General features: G+C 47.0%; 1 protein-coding gene across 1 annotated transcript in view; it reads right to left on the bottom strand.

Moving 5' to 3' along the window:
• The window catches only part of GRIN2A (glutamate ionotropic receptor NMDA type subunit 2A), a 374,525-nt gene that overhangs the window by 145,099 nt on the left and 205,271 nt on the right, over positions 1-24,155 (bottom strand). The window contains exon 4 of the mRNA XM_059415335.1: positions 11,829-12,421. Coding sequence (XP_059271318.1) covers positions 11,829-12,421 — 593 coding nt within the window. The remainder of the gene's footprint in view (positions 1-11,828; positions 12,422-24,155) is intronic.

Below are 24,155 nucleotides of genomic sequence, written 5' to 3'. Positions count from 1 at the left end.
TAGGGGCTTCCCTTTGCCCTTCAACCTTTTATTTCCTTCCTTCTGCTTCATCAGAATTATGGAGGCTCCCGTGCTAATGTGTCTTTGTTCAATTCTTTGCCTCCAGTTAATATCTACTGACACTCCTCAGAGATGCACCAAGTCTGAAGGGACTCCTTCTAGAACTAATTTAAAGGGAGCTGATGACTCGGCAATTAAGCCTTTGACTATTCTCATAAAAATTCTCCCAGGAAAGGTCAACCTCTCCCCTTTGTTCTCCACTCTCTTTTTTCTTGGCAACACTGATGCGATCTCTAGACGAATGACAATAACAATAATTGATGTTGATGGTAACAGTACTCACGTTTTCAGGAAGGTTTGGTGATTTATAAAATGAAATCCCATACAGTGATTGCATTCCTGTGACAAGTTAACTTGCAAGACACGCCAAGGACTCCTGCCCACAATGGGCAGATCTTCATTCCCGCTTTGCAGCACTGCCAAGACCCCCGAGGGTCTCCTGAAAACACACCTCGAATGCCGTTTCCTGGGGCTGCCAGAGGGTGCTCAAGTCAGAGAGGCAATCTTGGTCCTGTTTCCACCACTACGGGACCCTGGGAAAGTCATTTTTCTCTCTAAGATTATTTTTTTCTCATGCAAAAATGGGAATAACAGTACCATGGGTTTCAGGACGTTGTTGTGAGGATAAAATAAAGTAACGCTTGTAAATACCCTTAACACAGCATCACGATCAGAGCCAGTGCTGTGTTAGCAACTATCGTTACCCACTAACGTACGCTTACATATGCTTAAAGTGCCCACGCTATGCTAGGTAGTGGTGAAGACAGATCAGATGGATGAGGTCCTGGAGTTGGTTCATCTCCATCATCATCACCACCATCATCATCGCCACCACACTGTTATTAGAAGGAAATAGGCCTGGGGTACCTGGGTGGCTCAGTGGGTTAAGCCTCTGCCTTTGGCTCAGGTCATGATCTCAGGGTCCTGGGATCTAGCCCTGCATTGGGCTCTCTGCTCAACGGGGAGCCTGCTTCCTTCTTTTTCTGCCTGCCTCTCTGCCTACTGGTCTGCCATTTATTTGACAGATTTAGAGATACTGCAAAAAGCAGGACCCCTGCCCCATCACCACCCAGAACACAAGTATTTTCTTCCAGCGTTAGAAGAACATCTACAACCTAATCCAAACTGATGGGCGAGAACTCCCCTTGGGTTATTCTCTAAGTTCCCGTCTTTGGGCAAAGTCACCGCGGGCACAAACAATTCAAACCCCCATCTGTAAGTTGAACAGAAAAGTAGGTTTATGACCCAGGGCTGCCTGGAATGACCAGTTAGTCCCTGATGACTGTATCCTAGGCACCCCCAGCCAGAATTTAAAAAGCCTGTTTTGCTTTGAGTAAATGCAAGTGAGAGATTAGAGGCCCCTCTCCAATCCTACAGGGCCTCCGGTCACAGAGAATCACACAGCAGTAGTTTTTTTAATGTGATCTCACCAGAATGTCTGTCCAGCCACGAGGAAAGCATACAGAGTGAGAGAGACCTACGATGTCCAGAGACCAAGCTGTACAGACCAGAGCATAATGATCCTTGGAGGCAAGATAGCAAAACTTCCTGTTATCACTCATTCTAGTATCTACCAGCCTTAAGGTTCATCAAATTCTTTTTTTGGTGATGACAATAAATGAGAATGACCACGATAAAGTTAATAAAGCAAAATACAAGTTACCTTGTGATACAGGAGAATGCTTAAAGAGGCCATGGATGTAGTAGGAATACGTAAGTGGTCCAGGTGGGGACTAAGAGGAAATGGACTGGCATTCCTGACAACACCTAGTTTACCATCTCTGGGGAGGAAGAAAGTTCCATTAAAAGATAGCAGTACAGGAGGGTTCTGAACTCACCTTTGCCCATATACGCCAAATCTAGAACTATACTAAAAGAAATCCAGAAACGAACTTCCTGATTCCTTCCTATATATCAAGTAAGCAAGAAAAGGCCCACATAAGAATGGGTTGGAAAGGCCGAGATGCTCTTGTCATAAACCCTACCCTCTACAAAGCAAAATACAGTCAGGGGGAGACTCACGACTCCCAGCTTCTCCCGGAGGAGGGAAGAAGGGTTTGGATCTCAACACCAAGAGCCCCATCCTCTAAGACTTTCAGATAGGAATATGGAATTATCATCATGGGTTTTTTCATATTTTCTTCAACATTAGCTGAAAATGTATTTTCTGTAACATATTTCAATTTTTAAATGCTGGGAGTTATTCAACTTTTGCAAACAATAAAAATATCCTAGGGGTCAAACAAAATAGGAAAATACTACAACTTCAGGTCAATTTGCAACCACAGGAAGCAGTACAATGAGATTTAGATCCAAACAAAACTAGATTTGAATTCTAGCTTTATGTTCTATTAGCTGTGTGGCTTTTGTCAATTGCGGAATTTCTCTGGTCCCCAAGTTTCCTCTTCTGTAATGTGAGTTTTTATGATTTATAACTTGGCCTGCTGGTAGTCTCTCTGGTACCATTTTCCTCTTCCTTTTTTTTTTTAAGATTTTATTTATTTATTTAGCAGAGAGAGAGAGATCACAAGTAGGCAGAGAGGCAGGCAGAGAGAGAGGGGGAAGCAGGCTCCCTGCTGAGCAGAGAGCCCAGGACCCTGAGATCACGACCTGAGCCGAAGGCAGAGGCTTAACCCACTGAGCCACCCAGGTGCCACCTTCTTTCTTGTTCTTAACAGAATTTATGTTGGTTGAAACTTCATGCTTCCTTCCAGACTCCATAGGCTTTGGCAGTAACTGACCCCATCCCCAGTTCTTAGAGTAGGTCTGGTTTGGTTTAATGCAATCCCATTTGCTTTTTCAGTGATAGGACTGGGAATCCAGAATTAAGCCAGTTGGTACATGCCATTTATAAAATGGCTGTTATTGGCATTTATAAAATGGCTGTTATTGGCCCAAAGATGGGCACATGACCTAGTATGGCCATAAACAAAGAAGTCAGGTGTTGCTGACAGCCAGATTAAGGTCACAAAGGAATAATCTGATAACAAAGATTCTATAATTTCCAAAGAACAGAGTTAAGAGATCATAGGAAAAAGAGCCAGAACCTTGATCATACTGTATCTGAAGTCCACCCTGCTATGGAATTCCAATCAGATAATTCTATCACATAACTGAATTTAACTGATTGTTACCTGCAGCAAAAATAGCCTAATTCATCTCTAAGGATTAAAGATAATGTATTTAAAGTGACTAGCACATAGGAGGCAGTTAATACATGACAGGTTGTATCATTAGAGTACTTTAAAATTTCCATTAGTCACATTTTAAAGTTTATACACGTCTACCATGTAACTTATGCAACTTGAAGTTTCTCTCCCCTCCCCAACACACACATAATGATGTACTTAATTTAATTGTTAAAAGTTCCTTTTACTAATAGTGATGGAAATAAAATGGAAGCGAGTCCATGTCTCAGGAGAACTGTTCTCCATCACACAGGAAATGGAGTGGTGTGTGCATTTATTCCTTGTCTTTGGACAGGACTTAACTGAATGAAACAAATCCTCAGGAACGGGCCATGGGGATTTGGAGAAGAGTCCACCAGGCATCAACAGATCAGCCAGTTTAGTCCCCAAACTATGGGCCCTGGAATATAACATGGCTGGCCTCCTGTGCCCGTGCCAAACCTAGTTAGCACCACAACCTACCAGTGACTCCTAGTGACTCATCCATCCCTGGGATCCAGGACAGGTACTGAGGCAATAGGAGGCTGCAAAAGGACTCAGTCACACCGGCAGGCAGGCAGCCTCTGTGGGGAAGCTGAGAAGCAAGCGGATAGAGGCAGACAAGAGGTGAAAAGGCCCACTCTGGCTGGCCAGCTCCCGCCTGGAAGAGATGACAAGGAGGGCGCCTATCCTACAGTACACACAAGATGCACAGATGCTCTGCCAGGACAGCAAACAAAAGCCTGTAAATAAACTAGCCCTTCATGCTATGTCACTTCTACCTCCCTTGTGGTGGAAAGAATTTTTAACTTACTGTTTTGTGTGATATTGGATGTTTTCCAGATCACGTAAAGAAGGAAGCAAAGCAGAGGTGAGTTTTTGTTTTCCCCCCTCCTCCTTCTAGAAGTGTCACCTCCTCACCTCTGCTCATCTAAAGCTTGGCTTGTCATCTGTGTTGTGGCTTCGGCCGAGCATGGTGCTGGTTTCCTAGGACTCCAAGACTAGGACTCCTAGGACTTCCTCGCTGCTCTCATGACAGGCCTGTGATAAGTTTTATCATGTGGTAAGTTTTACTTTCTCCATGTGTTGATTAAAACTGCTGGTAGGATTATTTAAGTCTCCTCGGGAGCAATAAATCCAGGTACATTAGATGACGGCCAGAGATGACAGATGTTTGCCAGGCCCACTGTAGCTGCCACGATGTCTAGCATACAGCAGACACTGTACAGACACCCACGAAACTCCGTAACAGAAGCGGGGGATAGACAGTCTCCATGGGGGAAAAAAAAAGGCAGCTGAAGTTTCCAGCCCAACTCTTTCTCCCCAGGATTCTCCTTTCCCTTGGAGGTTATTTGCCAATGACTGTGACGTCCCACGTGGTCTGAGTCCAGTCCCTCTTCTGATGTTTCATCCCCCTCCCCCTGCTCGGTGACGTTACTCAATCCCGGGGCTTTAACCACCACTAATAAGCTCCCGCCCTGTGCACTGTGTTTTGCAGTCTGCACTCAGACTCTCCTCTTCAATTGCCTACTTGAGATTTCCATTTAGATGTGCTCCCCTGAGCATGTTCAAGGCTAGATGTTCTTCCTGACCTCCTCCTCCTCCCCAAATTTGCTTCTTCTCCAGTTTTGTGAAAGGCACCACCATCTATTCGGCTGTACAAGTGAAACATTATTGGTTATCTCATCTCTTTTCACACTTCCTATTCATCGGTTGGGTCTTGCTCATTTTACGCCAAAACATGCATTAAGCCCAGCCACGTCTCTCTGAACACACAGCCGCTACTCCAGTCCAAGCTACCACCTGCTCTCTCCTAGACTGTGCCACGGTCCCCTAACTGGCCTCCTCACACATTAAGAGCCTCTGTCCCCAGTATACTCTCTGTCAGCAGGCACCAGAGTAATGAACTCGGTGTTTTTCTTTGCTTCATCTTTTCACAGAAGGGAGTTGCAGCAAATTATTACTGGATGTCACCAAATTAACAAGTTTCAAAATAAAAACTCTCCTAGTGTTCAACCCACGACACATCTTTTTGTGAGGCATGCCAGTCCCTAAATCCAAACACTCGCATCTGGACTGAGGCAAATGTGAACAACGGGCGTGTTTCCTGCGTGACCTCAAAACAACCCAAGCCACCTTCCCCTCAAGGTAGAGGCAGGGCCAATTTCTGGTCCCTTCAGGTTGCCAGCATCGGGTTTCCACCATTTGTCGAGCTAGTCACTGGGTGCCAGTTGGAAATGATTGACTTGCATGGCAGGGTTGGCATACGGTCCTTTTGACTCCCGGCCAACAAAGAGACGTCTGTGTTCCAGGAGGGAGGCCACAGACGGAGATGAGGCTGAAGAGAGGCTGTTCACTTAGCTGTCAGGCTGGACGCCTGGGGTGCACCGTCCACCTCTCACGGGTCCACCAGGACACAGTGGGGGGCTCATCAAGCTGTGTCTCTGGCCCAGGGAAGGAAGACAATTAACATCTGTGGGTGCCAACTATAACATAGATGTTTGGTTGAGAATATCACATGCATTTGAATGTCACCATGGTTCCCTAGGGATGCAACAATCTGTCTGCAGTCAAGGAAGCAGGGGCTCCATGAAGTTAAGGAACTTGCCATTGATAACCCGGACATGAGGGTGTGAACAGGGGACCATCCAAAGCCATGTTTCACAAAGTCACACGGCCTTCTGGAACGTGCTTTGGGCCCTCCATGTGGCACATGCCCCTGGATCTTATGCTATCTCACTTCGACATGTCTCTTCCGGATTTACTTTGAAGGTCAGCCTTTCCCCATACCGTTGCCGAGCGGAGTCCCAGATTGAGAGCACAAGCCACAGGATGCCTTGGTCTCCTGGGCGCCTGATGCCACTGCCAGAAATGTTTGTTGAGCCTCCGGTGATCCCACAGATAAATATTTGCAAAGAGTTATCTCATTCGCCCAGGGAAGCTTTAACGCTGGTCAAGCTCTGAGATTTAACTGAGCGGGCTCTTTTCCTGGCATTAAAAAAAGAAACCCACAGTGATAATTCTGACTATCAAATAAAACCACGCCAACCCGGGTTAGTGCAGTCTCTTAATGGGTCATTAAGCCAGGAACTTTTCCATGATTGTTTGAGAAATGAAGGTAGGAGAAAAGTATCAAAGATGTATACGTGCATGTCAATTAAACTGACACGCACATATATATCTTCCTTCAATTTCCTTTCCTGTCAGGGCAATCATTTGCTGTGTTGTTGCTTCTCGATGTAGAAGCCTCACTTCATAAATCAAGAAGTTAATATAAAATACATAAGGGGTCAAGACAGATATCATCAATTAAAGCCAAATAACTTCTCTTCAATCCAAATCCGTAACTCTCCTGGGAGAAGATATTCTTTCCCCACTCATGTGTGTTATATACATGTCCTTGAGCACCTGCCTTCCAATGCACTCACCTCTCCATGTCCTGGCCCCTTCACCAAAATGGGAGCCACAGGACACACGTCATCACTCCACCGTTAAAAAATAAGAGAGAAATCTATTTCTTCCTCCCCTGCCCGTGAACAGCCTGCAGTGTAACAAGTATATATACATCAAAGAAATAATCATGATGACCATCACCATAGAGATGACAATAGTGACATGACTGTTTTTTGTGAAATGTCTGTTACGCGTTGGGCACAGTGATGCTCTGCATATGATTTCACTTAATTCTGATACAATGAGACAACCACAACACACACACACACACACACACCACTCACAACACACATGTAATGTTCCGTGCCCTATAGAACTGTAGGCCTAAAATGTGACAGGAACTTCTCCTGGGTCTACAAGCTCAAACCCAGACACAGCAAGATATGACTGAGAATGACCAGAGCTAAAGCACTGGGGGAAGAAATAAAAGCTACCAGGAAGAAGTGTGGGACGTATTAGTAGAGCATTGAGTCGTCCCAATTGTAGTGCTCTTCTTCTTAGGGGTTCTGCTTCCCCAGGAAGACCTCTCCCCTTTCCTCCTGTACCTCCACCTTGTGCGAGGAGCCTCTACTATGGAACGGTCGGTCCCCTGACCTGCACGTCTCAAAGACAGCAAGACACGTGGCAACACTGACTTCCCCCGTATTCCTACGGGACTTTCCCTGCTCTGCCATCTTTGGAGAGCTGGCATCTAGCTTACATAGGTACTAAATACCTTTCTAGGGAATGAATGACTGGCAATGTTGTGGACTATGGCGTGCGGATACATCAGTCTCACTCACAATTTTATATTTGCAAGTTCTGCCTTAGGAGTAAAGGTTTATAAACTCCTTTCCACATGCCAGGCTCTGGGGTAAGACACATACACTTTTCTGGTCCCCATGTTGTATCTCAGGAGGCAGACTTGGAGGAATTAAGGGGCTTGTCCAAAGCTTTGGATCTAGAAGAGTTCTGAGCCAGGACTCAAACCCAGGCAGACCAGCTTCAGTGCCAGATTCCTCACGCTGAGGCTACACTGCCTCCCAAAGGGCCCTGTCCACCAGCGTCCTGGAGGGACGCTTGGGACAGGACTGAACAGAACAGCCTCTATTCTAGATATTGACCTACGTCACCGTTCCAAGAGTTAACAGCAATACACCTGACACTCGGGGAAGGGACAGATGTTTAATAATTTCAGAGCAGCAAGAAGGAGGTTACATAACACGGCTGAGCTATTTTTGAACTTTATAAAATGCTGACTGCTCTTTTCAAAGTGCCTTCTGTAAAACCAGGAATATTAAACATAAAGAACATTTCCCCCTTGTCCCCACCTTTTTTCTCCCCTGAAATCCCAGGGACAGAAACAGGCCCACGTCATCCTCAGCAAGCTGGCTCTCCTACCACGTCCCGCATCGCAGGCAGGAAGTCATGGTTACGGCATCCTGTGCACACAAGCTCTGGGTGGTCCCTGAAGACCACAGAAGGACATGTATCACTACTTCCAAGATGGCGCACTCAACCAGTCCAAGCCAGACCCCGGATCCCCGCAGCAATGTACCAGGATACCCATTATGTGAATTCATCTGAGCTTCTTCTGAAACTATGTATATCCTCCTTTCCACAAAGTGGGAGTAACGAGCGCTACCTGGCGAACGCATGGCTTGGCAGAAGCTGGAACTCGAGAGTCCCGGGCTTCCGCTGAACGATCTCATGGATCCAATAATGAAGACCCCTTACCATCGGCCATGCAAATGTCCATCGTGGGGGTGACGATCAAACAAACAGGACAACACTTACACAATCGAGCACAGAAGCCCAAGCACGATGAATATGCGAGAAGGCCAAGTGTCCTCCGAAATCTATCCTGAACCCCAAGGTTGAAGCCAAGGCAATTTGAACATATCGGACATCATTTATGGGCATTAAAATGAACTGTGCATTGGATCTAAGGTGTCACAGACATCTAGATGAGAAGTACAAGACACACACACACAGATCTGGTCCCTACCAAATTCCCGCCAGTGTTCTTTCCTCCTGAGAAGAAGGGAAGAAAGTGGAACTCGGGAGAGATATAATCAGGACTGTTACCTCATCAGGAATGTTTTCTTTCTTTTAAAATTTTGAAACAAAGGTGACACATTCACCTTTGTTCTCTGTGATCGGTGTTGGGGTGGGTGTTTTATCATACTCTGTACTATTCTTTTTTATTTTTTTTCTTCCCCTAGTATTTTTTTTTTAAGAGTCCCTGTTCCCAGAGTATGCCACGAGACAGATTTCTTCCTTCTTCATTCTTTGAGAAATTCTATCTTCATTCCTGTCCGTGCCCCAGGGGCCAGCACAGGGTCCACTGGCTGGAAGGAACGACGGATGGAGAGAGAGCACGGTCCTTAATGCTGTTCTGGAAAATGGCCAATTGGGACTTTTTCCAGTTCCCGGTCCCTTCCTTGCCTGGCAAGCATCTCCTCTTCCCCGGGGGAGTTTAAGAAACACTGGGACAGTGGGCAAGTGTGGTAAGGAGCCACTGTTGGTGCCACGGTCCAGCCTCACACACGGGGTGAGCACCAGCAGCGGCCCACGGAAGGAGGGACGGTGGATCCACCAGGCAGTGGATGACGGCTCACCCCACCTGATGCCCCGCTACTCTAGGGCTGAAACACCGTCCACGAAATTGCTGCCTTCAGAGCATAACTCCGAGAAATAGCTTGACAGCATTTCACAGCAGAATTTTTTTTTTCTTAAAGAGTGGAATTCAGGGTGGTCACTGGAAGGAGCTCTGCATGTCTGAACAATCATCCTTCTCAAATTCCTCTTCCTGTATACATTATATCTCAATTGCTGCAAAATTGAGTTATGTTTTCATCAAAATTATACATTTGTGACTGTTCCAGCTGTAGGGCACTTCTTATGGGAAGGAAGCATTCATTAGCCCAGCCCTTGTCACTGGGCTGACAGCAATCCTGCCTCCCTAAGAGGCTTCCATGCTTCATACTGATGCATCAGAGTTGCTTCCTGATACTTAGATAATTATTTTGAGACGCTGGAAGTGGCAGTGTAGAAAGAGGATCCCTAAGGAGGGAATGAGGAGAGAGGAAGGGAACACTACAAAGGACCACGATTTCTTAACTCAAGAGTTCATTTTGCAGGTGTACACCGATTTTAAAGACCCATCATCCTTCTAGCGCATAAACACACACACAGACGCACGTGCTCGACATGTCTCCAGACTCCGCTCAGAGATAATCCCTGAACTGTAGCAGATTCAAAGTCCTAAAATCTTCCAGAGACATTGGGGAGTGACGTATTATTCTGCTGATAATAACCCAACCGCACCGGCTGACTCCTAAGTTCTGATGACCAAAACCCACTTCTCTGGTCATTCTGACGGTCAGTCGGTCACCACCGGGTGCCAGGCCCTGAGCTACACAGTACTCTCCCAGTCATCACCTTATTTAATAGTGAGCTCAATCCACAGAACGCTGGTTCTCAGGGCACAATCCGCAGACCAGCAATCCCAACATCACCCAGGAGCCCTACTGGGATTCCAAATTCTGGGAGCCCTCCCCAGGGCTCCTGGATTACAGACTCTTGAGTGTGAAATCCAGCCACCTGTGGTTTAACAAATCACCCTCCAGGTGGCGCGCCGCCTAGAGGCAGTAGTGCTATTATCATCCCTTTACAATGAACCCGGAGGCCTAGAAAGGCAAGGTGACCGGCCAAGGCACACCGGAAGTGGACAAGATTCAAACCCTGACAAATCTACCCCGAGAGCCCCGTGCCCTCCTCGCAGAGCCGTGCTGCTTGTCATCTGAGGAAATGAAAGCATGCGCATTCAATCATCGAACATCAGGCAAAAGCATGCAAAGTGGGGGTGCAGGAGGGATCATTTTAATTGTCAACAGCTGTGCTATAACCATGGGCACGAAGACCAATGACACTTCGCAGCAACATGAAACTGAAATGCCCACCAAGACGGTTGGAGTTAACTACATTAGGATACATCCATAGGATGCAACACACTGCCGTCTTCGAAGCGTTATTTGCCAAGATTTCCAATGATCCACAAAGACAGGACAGAAGAAGGGAAGACATTGAGACACACAGTCCAACAGAGGATGGAAGGCCCAGCGTGGGCAGTTTTCCCAAAGTGTAACACGCTGGTGAGGATGTGGGAAGTCGAGTGACTTGTGTGAATACAGATTGGGACAGTTCCTTGGCAGGACAGTCTGCCAACAAGTACTTCAATGTTTACATGCATATGTTCTGTGACCCTCAACTTGAGCTGCCTAGAACCCAGCCTGGAGACCTGTGGGATGACCATCACTGTCACTTCGTTTCTCAAGGGGAACCAAATCTGAGACAATTTAGATTTTCTATCATTATGGAGACTGGGTAGATAAATCACGGTATCTCCCTGTTGAGAAATGCAACATGAAGGTTGCAAAGAACACGCCCACCCCCTCCCCACATCTACACGTATTTATTACCTACATACCTTCATGTATCCATATCTGTGCATATGCACGTACACACACATACATCTATGTACATCCATCCATTGATGTGTATGTATGTGCATATAAAATCCATCTCGAGGGGCGCCTGGGTGGGTCAGTGGGTTAAGCTTCTGCCTTCAACCCAGGTCATGATCTCAGGGTCCTGGGATCGAGCCCCACATCGGGCTCTCTGCTCAGCAGGGAGTCTGCTTCCCCCCCACCCCCCACCTGCTGCTCTGCCTACTTGTGATCTCTTTCCCTCTGTCAAATAAATAAAATCTTTAAAAAAAATCCATCTCTATGTATGCATACACACACAGGCACACTTGAGCTGTAGCTACAGACAGAATATGGAGAGAGAGAGACACACACAGATGGGTACAGACACAGGTCTCGGTTTCCAAGGTCTACTGTTGAGTTAAAAAAAATATAAAGTTGCAGAAAACAAAGTGGGATGTAAGTTATAAACAGAAGAGGAGTCGGGGCGAAGAGAGGAGAGGAGAGCCAATCGGAAGGAATCCCATAAGCACACACGCGGCATTCGCTCTTTGCAGGGCAGGTTTTCAGCAGGAAGTATATGTATGTACTGCTCTGAGTTTTCAAACAAACAAACAGGCACAGAAACAAACAAAACTCTGGTCCCGTTTCGGGAGACAAGCAAAGATGGCCTGCTTACTGGTGCAGAGTGTGCGGCGGGGTGTCCAGCTTCTCCGTCTGCCCGTAGCAGCTGGCCTTGGCCTCGGGGATGTAGGAGAACTTCTCCAGCATGGAGTACGCGGCCGTGGTGAGGATGCCCAGGCCGTCCCTCACCCGCGCCTCCAGGCTGTAGTCCCAGTCGTCGTAGGAGACTGAAATGAGGCCTGACGGGAACTCCTTCGGGATGAGCTCTGTGTTCCCAGAAACCAAGCTGGGGACGATCCAGAAGAAATCATATCCAGTGAGGCCCAGGGAGCGGGCCTCACTCAGGATGAGGACAGCCTCGTCTTTGGAACAGTAGAGCAGGATGACGGAGGAGTGAATCTTCTTCAGCTGGACCTGGGTCTTGGCATCCTCAAAGGAAGTGTCCAAGGTGATCACGTTCTGCATGTCCCAGCCCACAAAGCTGTTGTCCACGGTGGTCTTGATGAAGCTAATGAATTCCCTGTACCCGGGGAAGATGGTGGTCACCAGGGAGAAGACGTGCCAGTCGTAATCCTGCATGATCTTCAGCATGACCGTGGCTTGTTGCTGGATGGATGCTCCGAACTGGAAGAAGGTTGACGTTGGGTCCTGCCAACAGGTGTTAAAAAAAATAAATCAAAACAGAGGATGAGGCAGAAGGTGGTTTATATGCAACCATCTGTCTTTATAGGCTTAAAAAACGCCTTTTTAGAAGGGAGGGCAAAACCATCACACACCTATGTGTTCGCAAACATCCCTGAGCACCTACTATAGGCTACACTAGGGAACAGACACTAGAAAGAGAGGACAGAGACCCTGAACCAGGAGCCTGCAGCCTGACACATGAAGGGCGCCTGTTGTTTTTGCTGCTGGCTAATCCTGTTTCCTCTCTACCCTCTGGGGCCCCTGTGGTTTCAACACAATGAACTCTATCTGGTCCCAGGCTGAGAACTGGAAAATGAAGCCAAAAGAGGCAACATCAAAACACCGAGACACAGTCCCGATGATGTGCTTGGAGCACCTGGAGTCTGCCATGCCTGAAGCCCCTGACTCTGGACCTGTTGGTCATAAGCCAACATAAGCCATGGTTGCTTGAGCTAGTCCAAGTGGGATTTGTCGCTTGGATTCTACACTCCTGGGTACTATAAAGTATAATACATGCTCACTGGACATTCTACCTAAATGTCTCTCTGGATCAACCAGTACTTGTTGACCCCCTAACATATGCAGCGATACCATTTTAGAACATGGGGAAATGATATGGAAGACAGACACAGGCATGGTCTCTACCTTCACAGATCTGGTGGGAATTTGGGGAAGAGCAATTTCCTGGGACTAGAGGCTGAGAGAAGCATAAGGGGATGCCAAGGGAGCATCCGGGTGAGGAAGAAGGGGAACAGCGGGACACGATACTCAGAGGCCCTACAGATACATCTCGAGTATTCTAGAAGCCAGAGGTAAACTCATTATTGCTCATGAAGCAGGGGGATGAGAAGACGGTGAAGAAGTTGGCAGGAACCCCACCATGGGAGGCCTCAGACTTTATTCAAGCATAAGGGGGAGCTGCTCAATGTTCTGACTCTGGAAAGGCACGTGGCAACTTGTGTTGGGTTAAAGGGCCTCTGATAGCTCTAACATCTCCCTAAGTCACGATCTGATCGTAAGGACAGAGTTCCATTTAGAAAAGGCAGGCAGTGCCTACAGTTGGACAACTTATAAACTACCTTCACACCCCGTAACTCCTCAAATCCCCATGATGATTCTATGGAGGTGGTGGTGTTGGCACGGTGGGGGTCATGAGGCCCGAAACGACCTTAGGACCTGGTTCTGTGACCAGCCCCCTTTCCAGAACACAGCCACAACTTTCTTAGGATCAACTGAAGATCTGCAGATAGCAGGTGCGTAGACCAGGCTGCTGACTGATGGGCAAGGTGCGCAAAAAGCCAGCTAAGTGGAAGGTGTGCCTCTGTGTTGGAACAAAACACAATGTGACAAGTGCTGAGATAGGGTTTTCTGTCCCCGGAAACTAAAAGAATTCTCAAGGGGTCCTTACTATAGTGAAGCCATGCTTTCGTTTTGCATTCTGAGCTATGGGATTACATTCCCATAGTCTAGAATCCAAGTTACGGGATATGCATTCACCGCAATAGTAGGAATATGGGGGTTCCGTGTGTGTGTGTGTGTGTGTGTGTGTGTGTGTGTGTGTGTCTATATTAAGAGTGGATGGTTCCCTTTGTCTTTCAAAAAAATACTTTGTAGCCGTGCATGTCAACCCTTTCAAGAAGTCTGCCAAGTTTTCCCTGGGGTGCTCACTGAATAGAAAGTTTTATCTGAATGGGCCAAAAGCCATAGTTGTTCAAAATACTTCCATTTTCTGAAATGCATGGGTTTGGGGGATAATTCAAGTGCAGCTCGGCTTGAAGGCAGAGAGGGGAAAAAAAAACAAAACCAAAACAGAAAAACAAGAATAAATGCCTCTGGGCTCCTTCCAACAATACAGCTTTATGAATTTTACCTAATTAAATCAATTAAAGTGGGTAACAGATTTAAAGACTTTGGATAATTATCTTTTTCCCTATAGTAGCTTTTGGAGAAATCCAATATTCTTGGATTGATTAATCATTTTAAATCATGCCTCAACAAGACCATGAACGGCTCAAGGGCAGAGATCTTGCTGTCCTCATGTCTCTGTCCCTAGAACCTGGCAGAAGGCTGGGCACATGACACATCAGGAAATGCAGGATGAGGGAACTTGTGAGTAAATGAATGTGTGAATGAAGTCTAAGAGCAATTTCCTTGGTTTAAACACAAAGCAAAACAGAAGAATTCGGTTTATGGCTCTTGAATGTCATGTCCAAAAAAATTAAATCTTTCAACATCACCAACCTACCAGTCCGCCACCCAATCTCTGAAACATACAGAGTGACCTTTTCTGATCAGAAAAGGAATACAAAAGTCCTCCAAGCCTCTAAAGCTGCCCATAGAACCTTGTTCGATACCAAAAACCACAATAACCTAAAGACCCCAGCAAGAGATGAAGGCAGAGAAGTCAAGTCTCAAGGCAGTTACGTCTACCACCATGACACACTGCCGGGTGCTTCTGGGGATGGCAATGAGAAGCTCCAAACTTAATTACCAAGGAAGTGTAATAATTCCCACGGAGCAAAGATGGCTCCAAGGAAGCTGCTGGCCAGAGGCACATCGGGACTGCAAAAGGCAAAGGGATCAGCATCTTCTTGTACTGAGCACACGAGGCATGGAGAAAGATCTCAGGAGGGCAGAGGCTAAGCAGGGCATGGTCGGAACTCAATAAAAAGGATCTCTGAGATGATCCTATGTACACACTTGCTGGGGATAATCGGAATTAGCGGAGAGGTGGAGATCTAGCATGCTAGATGTCGAGAGAGGGGGGGTTGTCTGGGATGCTCCCACGCCCCAGCTCCTTGTGCTATGAGCCAGACGTTACTGTATCCACGAGCAGCTCTGTGCACAGAGCAGAGCTATAAGCTCTGTAAGTGCAGCGTTACCTAACTCCCCATGTGGGGAGGAGGGCACAGCTGCACTGTGAACTTCGTGAAGGAGAAAGATAATTATAGGGACGGTAGTTCATTAGCCACAAGCTTGTTTGTCACAGCCGTCTGTGTAAAAACATGTGCAAGCTCCTTGCCTGTGCCATTCCCACCCCACCCCACCCCCCACCCCCCCGGGTCTTCCGGTGCATTAGTCCAGGCTGAATCTCTCCTGCTACTCTCTTCTAGTCCACATTAGTATGTTCTCCCCAGGAGGGACAACAGGGTAACTTCTGGGGTCATGCTGTCTGGGGAGCAATCTTAACTGGGTGGCCTTGGGGGGGAAAATTCACTTCGCCTTTCCCAGACTCAGTTTCCACATCTGTACAATGGGTACAGCAATGTCAATGATTATACTAGTTAACGCTTCTATGAGAGTTATGTGGCTCAACGCTTTCAGTGTAGTAGCTCAGTTAATCCTACCTCCAACCACCTTCCTCAACGGATCCCAACACGATCCCCGTCATACAAACGAAGAAACAGATTCAGAGCCAGAGTGACTCCTCCAGGCTCATACGGGCAGGGAACTCAGACTGGCCTGCCTTTGAGATTCTAAGGTTTTCAGCCCTGCACGACCCTGCTGGCGACGACCACACTTCCTCACTGAGCAGGAAGGATTCAATGACCTCCTTGTAGAAAAGCATCCAGGGCAGTACCCATCACCTATCAAGTCCTCAACAAGTCGGCGTCACTGTTATTTTTCCCATGGGTCAGATGTAATACCCGCTCTGGACTCGAGCATCCCAACAATTCACCGGGTCGTGATTGCCTGATGGAAGTTCCTGGTTGGACACTGCTTTAACCAGGCCACTCCCCTCCTCTATGGTCAACAGTGGCTCCCCTAGACAATCACATTAAGATGAGACTCCCCAGCCTACCCTTTTATGCACACCAGTCGCTTTATAATTGAAACAGTGTGGGCTCTGGGGTCTACTAGACTGGAGTTCAAGTTGTGGCTCGGCGTAAATGAACCACATGACCATGGGTGAATTCTGAAACTTTCTGCATCTGAGTTTCTTTGCCTAGAAGGTGGGCATAATAAGCACCATCTCAGGGTGGGCGGGGGCCAGGGGCTGCCAGGAAGAAGGGCTGAAATGGTATGGCACGCTCATCCATCATCTATGCCTGACTCCCCACAGTGTAGAGATGCCTCTCCACGTCCTCAGTCCTCTACACAACATGAACAGAGCCAGAAACCTAAAGGGATCCTAATCCTAATTCAGAAACTGGTATGTCCAGATCTACGGACACAGCAGCGACACACTGCCTGCCCCTCCTCCTCACCAGTCCTCTGCAAATCAGCCCACTCACTCTGAGCCCACGGAGGCCACATGAAGAGAAGGGACTATCTTTCCTCACACTGATGAATCATGCTTTGGAGAGAAAACATCACTCTTGTCCTTCATGGACCTCCCGCAGTTACCCTGAACCACCATCATTTCCACCGGCATCTGAAACTTCAAAACCCATTCCAGACCCAAGGCTCTGTATGCCTTACGGAAGGATGAACAGGAGAAAGTATTTGCAAAACAGAACTGCACAGCGAGACACTGAGGAGGCTCACGTTTAGCCCCGGATTTTTCGAAGGTATTTTTACGGACTGGCAGGAGGTGACGGAGGAATCTGGCCACACTCCCAGGGCCTGGCATCTGATATGCCACATGGCCCTCTTTTCAAGGCCCTGAACATTCTTCCCGCTCCCTACCTGAGTGGCAGAGGCTGTTTCTCCCGCACTCACCACCTCCTGCCATCCCTCAGCCTGTCCTTTTCAGATTCTACAGAGCAGTCTCTGACCACCTCTGGCACCGGCTTCCTCAGCAGTGTGCAGCCGGGGGAGAGGAACAGATTTCAGACACCCACTTTGGTTCTGCAGCAAGAGCAGTTCTCTCCCCAGGCTCACTGCTCTGCTGAAGACAGAACAAACTGTTTTAAACACAGAGCGAGGGAGGCAGGGGGTGTGGGATTCTGGGTGTCTGCTCTCCACTCTGTATTTCGGTCCCACCCTAAACTGAGGTCTCATTAGATGAGAGTTCCTGATCTCATGTTCTAGAATGTTCCAGAGCTTGCTGAGTGTTCAGGGTGAGACCTGACTCTGTGGGTATCAAGGCATGATGTCTAACAGAGTCTAATACCAACTTTCATTTCACTTACCCATCTACAAAGGCTATAAAGAACACTCCTACCAATTAGCTCTTTGAGTCTAACTACTCAAGGGATGAGGTATTTCAAGTCATTAGAACCGTCATGGATGACATTTCTCATAAAGTCACAGGAAGAGAGGTTAAGTGATCTCCCTAAAACCCTCACCCTGCTAACAACAGCTTTGGTACAAGATGCAACGCCATCCAATGTTCCCTCATGTACACCAGTGGCTCTCATTCCTGGCTGCACAGGGGAATCATTTGAGGGTTGTTTTTAAAAAAAAAAAAAAAAAATCCCAGTGCTTATGCCCCATGCCAGCACAAGTGAAACCGAATTTCTGTGAGCTGAGTATCTGAGCTCCAGTGCTGAGTTGTTAATTTTTCTCGGGTTCCTCTCAACAGCAGCATGAGTATTATTCAAGTTAGTATTGGCAGAAAATAGCTCAATGTCTGACATACAGCAGGGGCTCAATATGTACTCGGTGAGGAGATAAAGGAGGAGGAAGCTCATCCCTAGGAAGCATTGAGAGAACTGCTCACTGTTGTCAACTCTGTACCCATTTCCATAGCTTATTTTTCTTCTGCCTGCCAGGGTGGGCACCAAAACAAAGATAATGATGCAGGTGACCCAGCAAAAACTGAGAGAGACTCCTTGGGAATCTTCTTTTTCCCATAGGAGAATTGTCCTGGTAAACCCTGGGCTGTTCCTGCCACTCTGACTGCGTATTAACTGAGCTTTTAGATATTTTTGATTTCTGCTTCCATGGATGAGAGGAAAGCTAAAGGCACCAAATTTGGTAAGCATGAGAGTTTAGAAGAATAGCATTCTCACAAGCTAACTCTGTGCCACTGAAGGATCTCTGTCCTATCATCAGTCATTCTCCTCCTCCTCCTCCATCACCACCATCATCACCATCCATTGTATCATTTACCACCATCATCATCCACAACCATCATCTTCTACCATCCCCATCCTCACCAGGTACCATCACTATCATCCACCACCACTGTCATCTACCACCATCTACCACCATCATCATTCACCATCATCATCCACCATTACTATAATCAACATCATTATCCACCCCCTTCATAATCTGCCATTATTCATCATCTACCATCACCATTATCACCACTACCATCATCATATCATTATCACCATCACCATCATCCATCACCATCATCATCCACCACCACCATTATCTCCTTTCATTCATCTGATCTAGCATCATCATCACCCATCACTACCATCACCATCATTGTCATATCATTATCCATCACCACAACAATCCACTACCACCATTACCTACCTTTGCTCATCTGATCTACCATCATCATCACCCACCATCACTACCATCATCATCATCATTATCAATCACATTATCATCCACCATCCTATCCATCTTCCTCCTACTCCTCTTCCTCATCATCCACCACCATCCATCAACATTGTCATCCACCATCATCATTCATCAACGCCTCCATCTATCCAACTCCCTTTCCTCCTCATCAGAATTACCATCACCATGGTCCTCATCCCACCTAACATTTACAGGGCATATGCAATATGCAGTACAATGTAGCATGTAGCAAGAGGTCTTATTATCATCCCTGTACTAGAGATTTCAAAACCCTGCTTCAGAGAAGGTAACTTGCCCAAACACACACAGCTGGTACATGGCAGGGTCAGGATTCAAGATCAGGCAATCTGAATCCAGAAACTGGATGCAAAGGTCCTGGAAAATGCTGATAACAAGGTGTGCAGAACAGGGAACAGAAGTGTGTGTGTGTGTGTGTGCGCGTGTGCATGTACGTTTGTGTGTGTGATTAATAACCACAACTCAATCATTCCTGAGGCACCCAACTAGAAAAAAAAAATGCCCCAGAAATAGAAGACCAACGTCCATAATCTCACATCAACTAGCAATCAGTTGATGCAGAAGACTGAGGCTAAGAGGGGAAATTGCACCCAAAAACCCATCAGCTCCATCGTCCACAAAATTTCCCTCCAGGAAACCTCCATTTATTGCAGTGTTCTATGATTTACGTTCTATCACTCATTTTTCTCCTTTCGGGATAGGAGGGATCTCTTCCCACCTTCACTACTGTGCTTACCCGCCACTCCAGCTTAGGGGCACCCATTATTTCTTCATCATCCCAGAGGATTATTTCTTTTTCCTTTTCCTATTGTACCTGCCCATGTTCCAGACCCTTGGAAGTTCTCTCTCAAACCAGAGTGAGAACCTCGTGTACAGAGTCCCTGCCCAAGTCTTGTCCCTCTCCCACCCACCTTCCACACTGCTGCTCCAGTTACTTTTTTTAAAGTTCAAACTGGAGCATGATGTCCTCCTTCTTAAATTTTTTTCTCAGCAGCTCTCACAACCTTCAGGATAAAGTAAAAACACACACCAGCCCCATCATAATCTGGACTCACGTGTTTGGGACTCAGAGTCCATGTCAGTGCCTGAGAGGAGTCAGGGACTCCAACAAGCATGTGATCAGGCAAACTGCTGAATGAGTTAATGAAGCCAAGTAATGTGTGCTTGGGAGGAAAACCAAAGGAAGGCTTCATATTTTACCCCATCATCCCCCATTACGGTCATCATTTCCCAAAAGCACATCAGCTCCTTCCCCCACAAACACAGAATTCTACTCTAATAACCCCCATTCATTGGACTGTTTCATGATTTACATTCTGTCCCCCACATTTTGCTTCTCCTGTGACCCAATCTACCATCATTCTTCTAAAATAACCTAGTAGCACCTTTCTCTCCTCTCTCATCTCTCTACAAATGAGAAATTTATTTAAATTCAATTAGCCAATGTAGAGTACATCATTAGTTTTTGGATTTAATTTTTTTTTTAAACAACAACAAAAAAAATGAGAATACCTTAAATATCTGGTGACTGGTGGGCTCCCAAAAAACGAGGGTGTCTCCCATGCTCTGAGCTGGAGACCAGGAGAGATCCTCCAGTTTTAACTCAGAGTCTGAGCACTCGGGTTTCAGACTAGGATGCAAGAGACGGACATCATTTAAAATAATTTCAAAGAGAAGCTCTGTGGTTGGGGATGGAGCAAGGAACGGAGCCTCTTAGAATGACCAAGCCTTCAATCTTATGCTAACTTGGGTTTCCAATGTAACACCTACTGGCCGCACAGGACTACATAAACTCTATTTAAAAGCAATAAATAAAATTAATTATTTGGGTTCTCAGTCACATTAGCCATATCTCAAAAGCTAGCAGTCTTTAAACTTTAAAGCCAATCTCTTCCCACCAGCCCCACACCTAAAGATGCCAAGTGACTGGGTCTGGGATAGGGACCAGGACTTTCTGAAAAATTCCCTGGGTGAATGTAATACACAGCCAGGGTCGAAAACACGAATCTAAGTCTTCAGTATCCATCCCTGTAGCTGTGCTCCCCTGGGGGGATTTCTCATACCCTCCGATTTCCAGGCTCCAGGTCACCCCCACTGAACCAGTGTCTTTGCTGAGGAGTTCTAGAATACATATGTTCTCCAGAACATGCTCATGTTTGGAAGAGTCTGTACTGCCAAGTCCAACTGCTCTATCTTCAAGGTGAGGAAAGAAAGACTGCAAAATCTAGAATGATTTGCTCCAAATTTCACCTGAATCAGTGGGCACCATAGGGACAGCCACCCCTAATTCAGCGCTACCTTAATGTAGCACAATGCCATCGAGTATAAACCATTTTCTACACAGAGAAACCACAAGCAGCAGGGGTTGTGTAAGAGGAACATGGCTTTGCTGGCAGCCTCAGCAGGACCTGCTTCCTCCTGCCAAGAAGTTATTTGACCTAAGCCTCTGTTTCCCCGTCTGAAAAATGGAAATGACAATAGGAGGCATCACACCTTGGAGAGCTGCTGCGCATACTTTGAGAGATGGGGCACAGAGAGCCCTTGGCATGGGGCAAGGGCTCGGTCAACCTGAGCCGGCCATGACAGTGGTGAAGACAGTAGCCTTGACCATCAAGCCCCAGCTCCTGCATCCATTATGGACTCGTTAGTTCTCCCACTTCTGAATTCCCAGCACCTCTGCCTTTACTTCTTACTCCTCAGCCCTGACTTGTGTGCAGGAGCCCAGTTACTGAGAGCCATGCCTCTTGCCTGCTGCTCAGACTAGAATTCTTGAAGGCAGGGTACAACGTTCTTCGGAGTCCCCCCTCAGCACCTTGCCGGCATCAGGCCACTGCTTTGGGGATCAAACTGGGGGCATCATTCTGAGTCTGCAAGGATGCCTGTGGGTGGAAAGAGAGACTAATGCTTGTTGTCTCTAAGCAGACCTTCCAGATCTACTGCTCGAGAAACATTCATCTATTGATTGCTTTTCAACCACTCAAGGAATTTAACAAATGCCGGTGATGTGCTGGGCATAGTTCCAGGGGAGTGGATGTAGGGAAAGAGGCTACCAAAAGCGAAGGTCCCTGCGCTTATGAAGTTGGCATTCTTAAGAGAGCAGATAGACAAGAAAGAATGAACTCGACACACGGAATAAGTTCAAGGAGCTCAGAGGACGTAACAGTTCGGAGCGTTGTGGAGAGGAGCACTGTTTTAGAGCAGCTGGTCTGCAACACTGGGGCTGATCAAAAAGAATATGAAGAAATCAGCCAGGCAAAGTGGAGGGGTAGGGCGGCATAAGGAGAGCCATCGGAGAGGAAGGAGCAGCATGTGGTAGGAAGGGGCTTGGCAAGTTCGGGGAACAGAAGGAGCTCAAAACAGCTCAGGTTTAATGACTGAGGGAGGATGAGCGATGAGGGAGGAGTTAGGACAGGAAGCAGAGGCCGGATCACATAGCGGAGGTGTCCTGACAGTCATGGTAAGGGGTCTGATTTAATTCCTAAGTCAACCTTATTCCAAACAATTCATCTACTAAATGCACTTCCGGCAGGGAAGCTGGGAGAGGGCCCAGAACTCTGGGGATGTTAGGGCTTTACATGAGCAAGCTTTACTCTTCCCTTTGGAATTCGGATCCGTGCCAAGACAGGAGCCTACATTGAAGGTGCAGTAAAGCACCTGAATGTTTGTGCTATCGTTCAATCCACTGGTATATGAACGTCGAACAGTGCGCCTAGAGCTACCCCCATCAGCCTGGGCATTCCAGACCTACTTCCCCAGTCCATCATCCAGACCCAAGCTCTCCCTCTGGCAAGTTAACGCAATACTGGAAGGGAGAGTACACAAGTGCACGGAGAGATGTATTCCTCGAGCCTCGAAGAAAAGAGTTGATGACAGCCCAACACTCCGCATTCATTAAAACCACACTCTTGAACCCAGCCCTGCTTCCTCCATCGTTAGCAGCCTGACCAAGAAGAGACACCTGCTGAGACAGACGCTCTTATTTCCATGCAGGGACACAGCAAAGCCCCAAGCTGGCTTCACCCCGTGCTCCGTCAACCTGCAGGTGATCGTCTGACTCAAGGCTTCTAAACAGGGTCATTAGTGATGATGGATTGTCTGAGGCTGGGTCCAGCCAGTCTCACATAGAAAGCCAGAGGGAAATTCTATCTGATCAGAGATCACAGAATCAGGTCTCTGAGCTGCTGATAAACCCAAATCCTGGGGATCTTTTTTTTTTTCCTGCCAGTCTTAACTGCAACTGTCTACTGGCCTTGCTCTATGCACCAGAGCCATTTTTTTTTTCCACATTTCTTTTCTTAGAGAAGCATAAGCCTCTGTGGGATACCTCACGGGCATTTGTTACTCTAAACACTGAACATCCTTTCTTTCTTTCTTGGTAATAGTGAATCCTTTCCCCTCTGTTAGCCAAGCCTGTTGGCTCATCCAGTCCCCACAGTGTCAGCAAGTTCAAGGGTAGGAATGTATCCTAACAGGTCTGTTGAGAGTGACTCTCAGAGTTTCGGGAAAAAATGACTAGGAAAAAACAGTTTCCCTTATTGTTAAACTTGAATTCTGGAAGGAGGTTCAGCAAGGATATCTGGCAGCCTCATGCCAACAAACACCATCCTGAAGAGGAAACCATAAGAGATAAAGGCAAAGCTGAAAGATAAAGAGTTACCAAGACCTGATACCCTTGTTGAGCACCTTGTTCAAGCCACACCTGAAGCTATCTTGCCCTCATTGTCACTGCATGTCCCTGTTAATCATCTCATTTTCCTTAAGCCAATTTGAATCAGCTTTTCTGTCCCTGGCAGCCAAAGATTCCTGATATCACTTTAGCTAAGAAAGAAAGTAGAGAATGACAGGGTTCATTCTTCTCTCATCTTCTGAGCTTCGATTGGAAAAACTCAAACAATGGAGTAGCGTACTTCCATTCCCGTCCTCCCTTTTTCTGGTCCATGCTTCTTCCCCAGGGGCCGCTGCCTCTCTCCACACAGCTCTGTCTTCTGTGCATAAGTTCTTCATCCTTCCTTTCTGTTTTGTTTTTCTTTAATATGCCACCAAGATTGGTTTCCTCTCTGGGAGTCTGACAGCCACCACTGCCGTGACCCGGACGAAAGACATGACAAGTAGCCGCCAATAATAATCGCTTGTCATTAAGCTGTTCCAGCGAGGAGAAAACGCAAACAGGTCCTGTTCATTAAGTTTTTGTCTCTAGCTGTCACTCACACACACACACACACACACACACACACACACACACACACACACACAC

The sequence above is a fragment of the Mustela nigripes genome, chromosome 11, assembly GCF_022355385.1.
Source record: "Mustela nigripes isolate SB6536 chromosome 11, MUSNIG.SB6536, whole genome shotgun sequence".
NCBI lineage: Eukaryota > Metazoa > Chordata > Mammalia > Carnivora > Mustelidae > Mustela > Mustela nigripes.
This window is presented reverse-complemented; position numbering and strand designations above follow the sequence as displayed.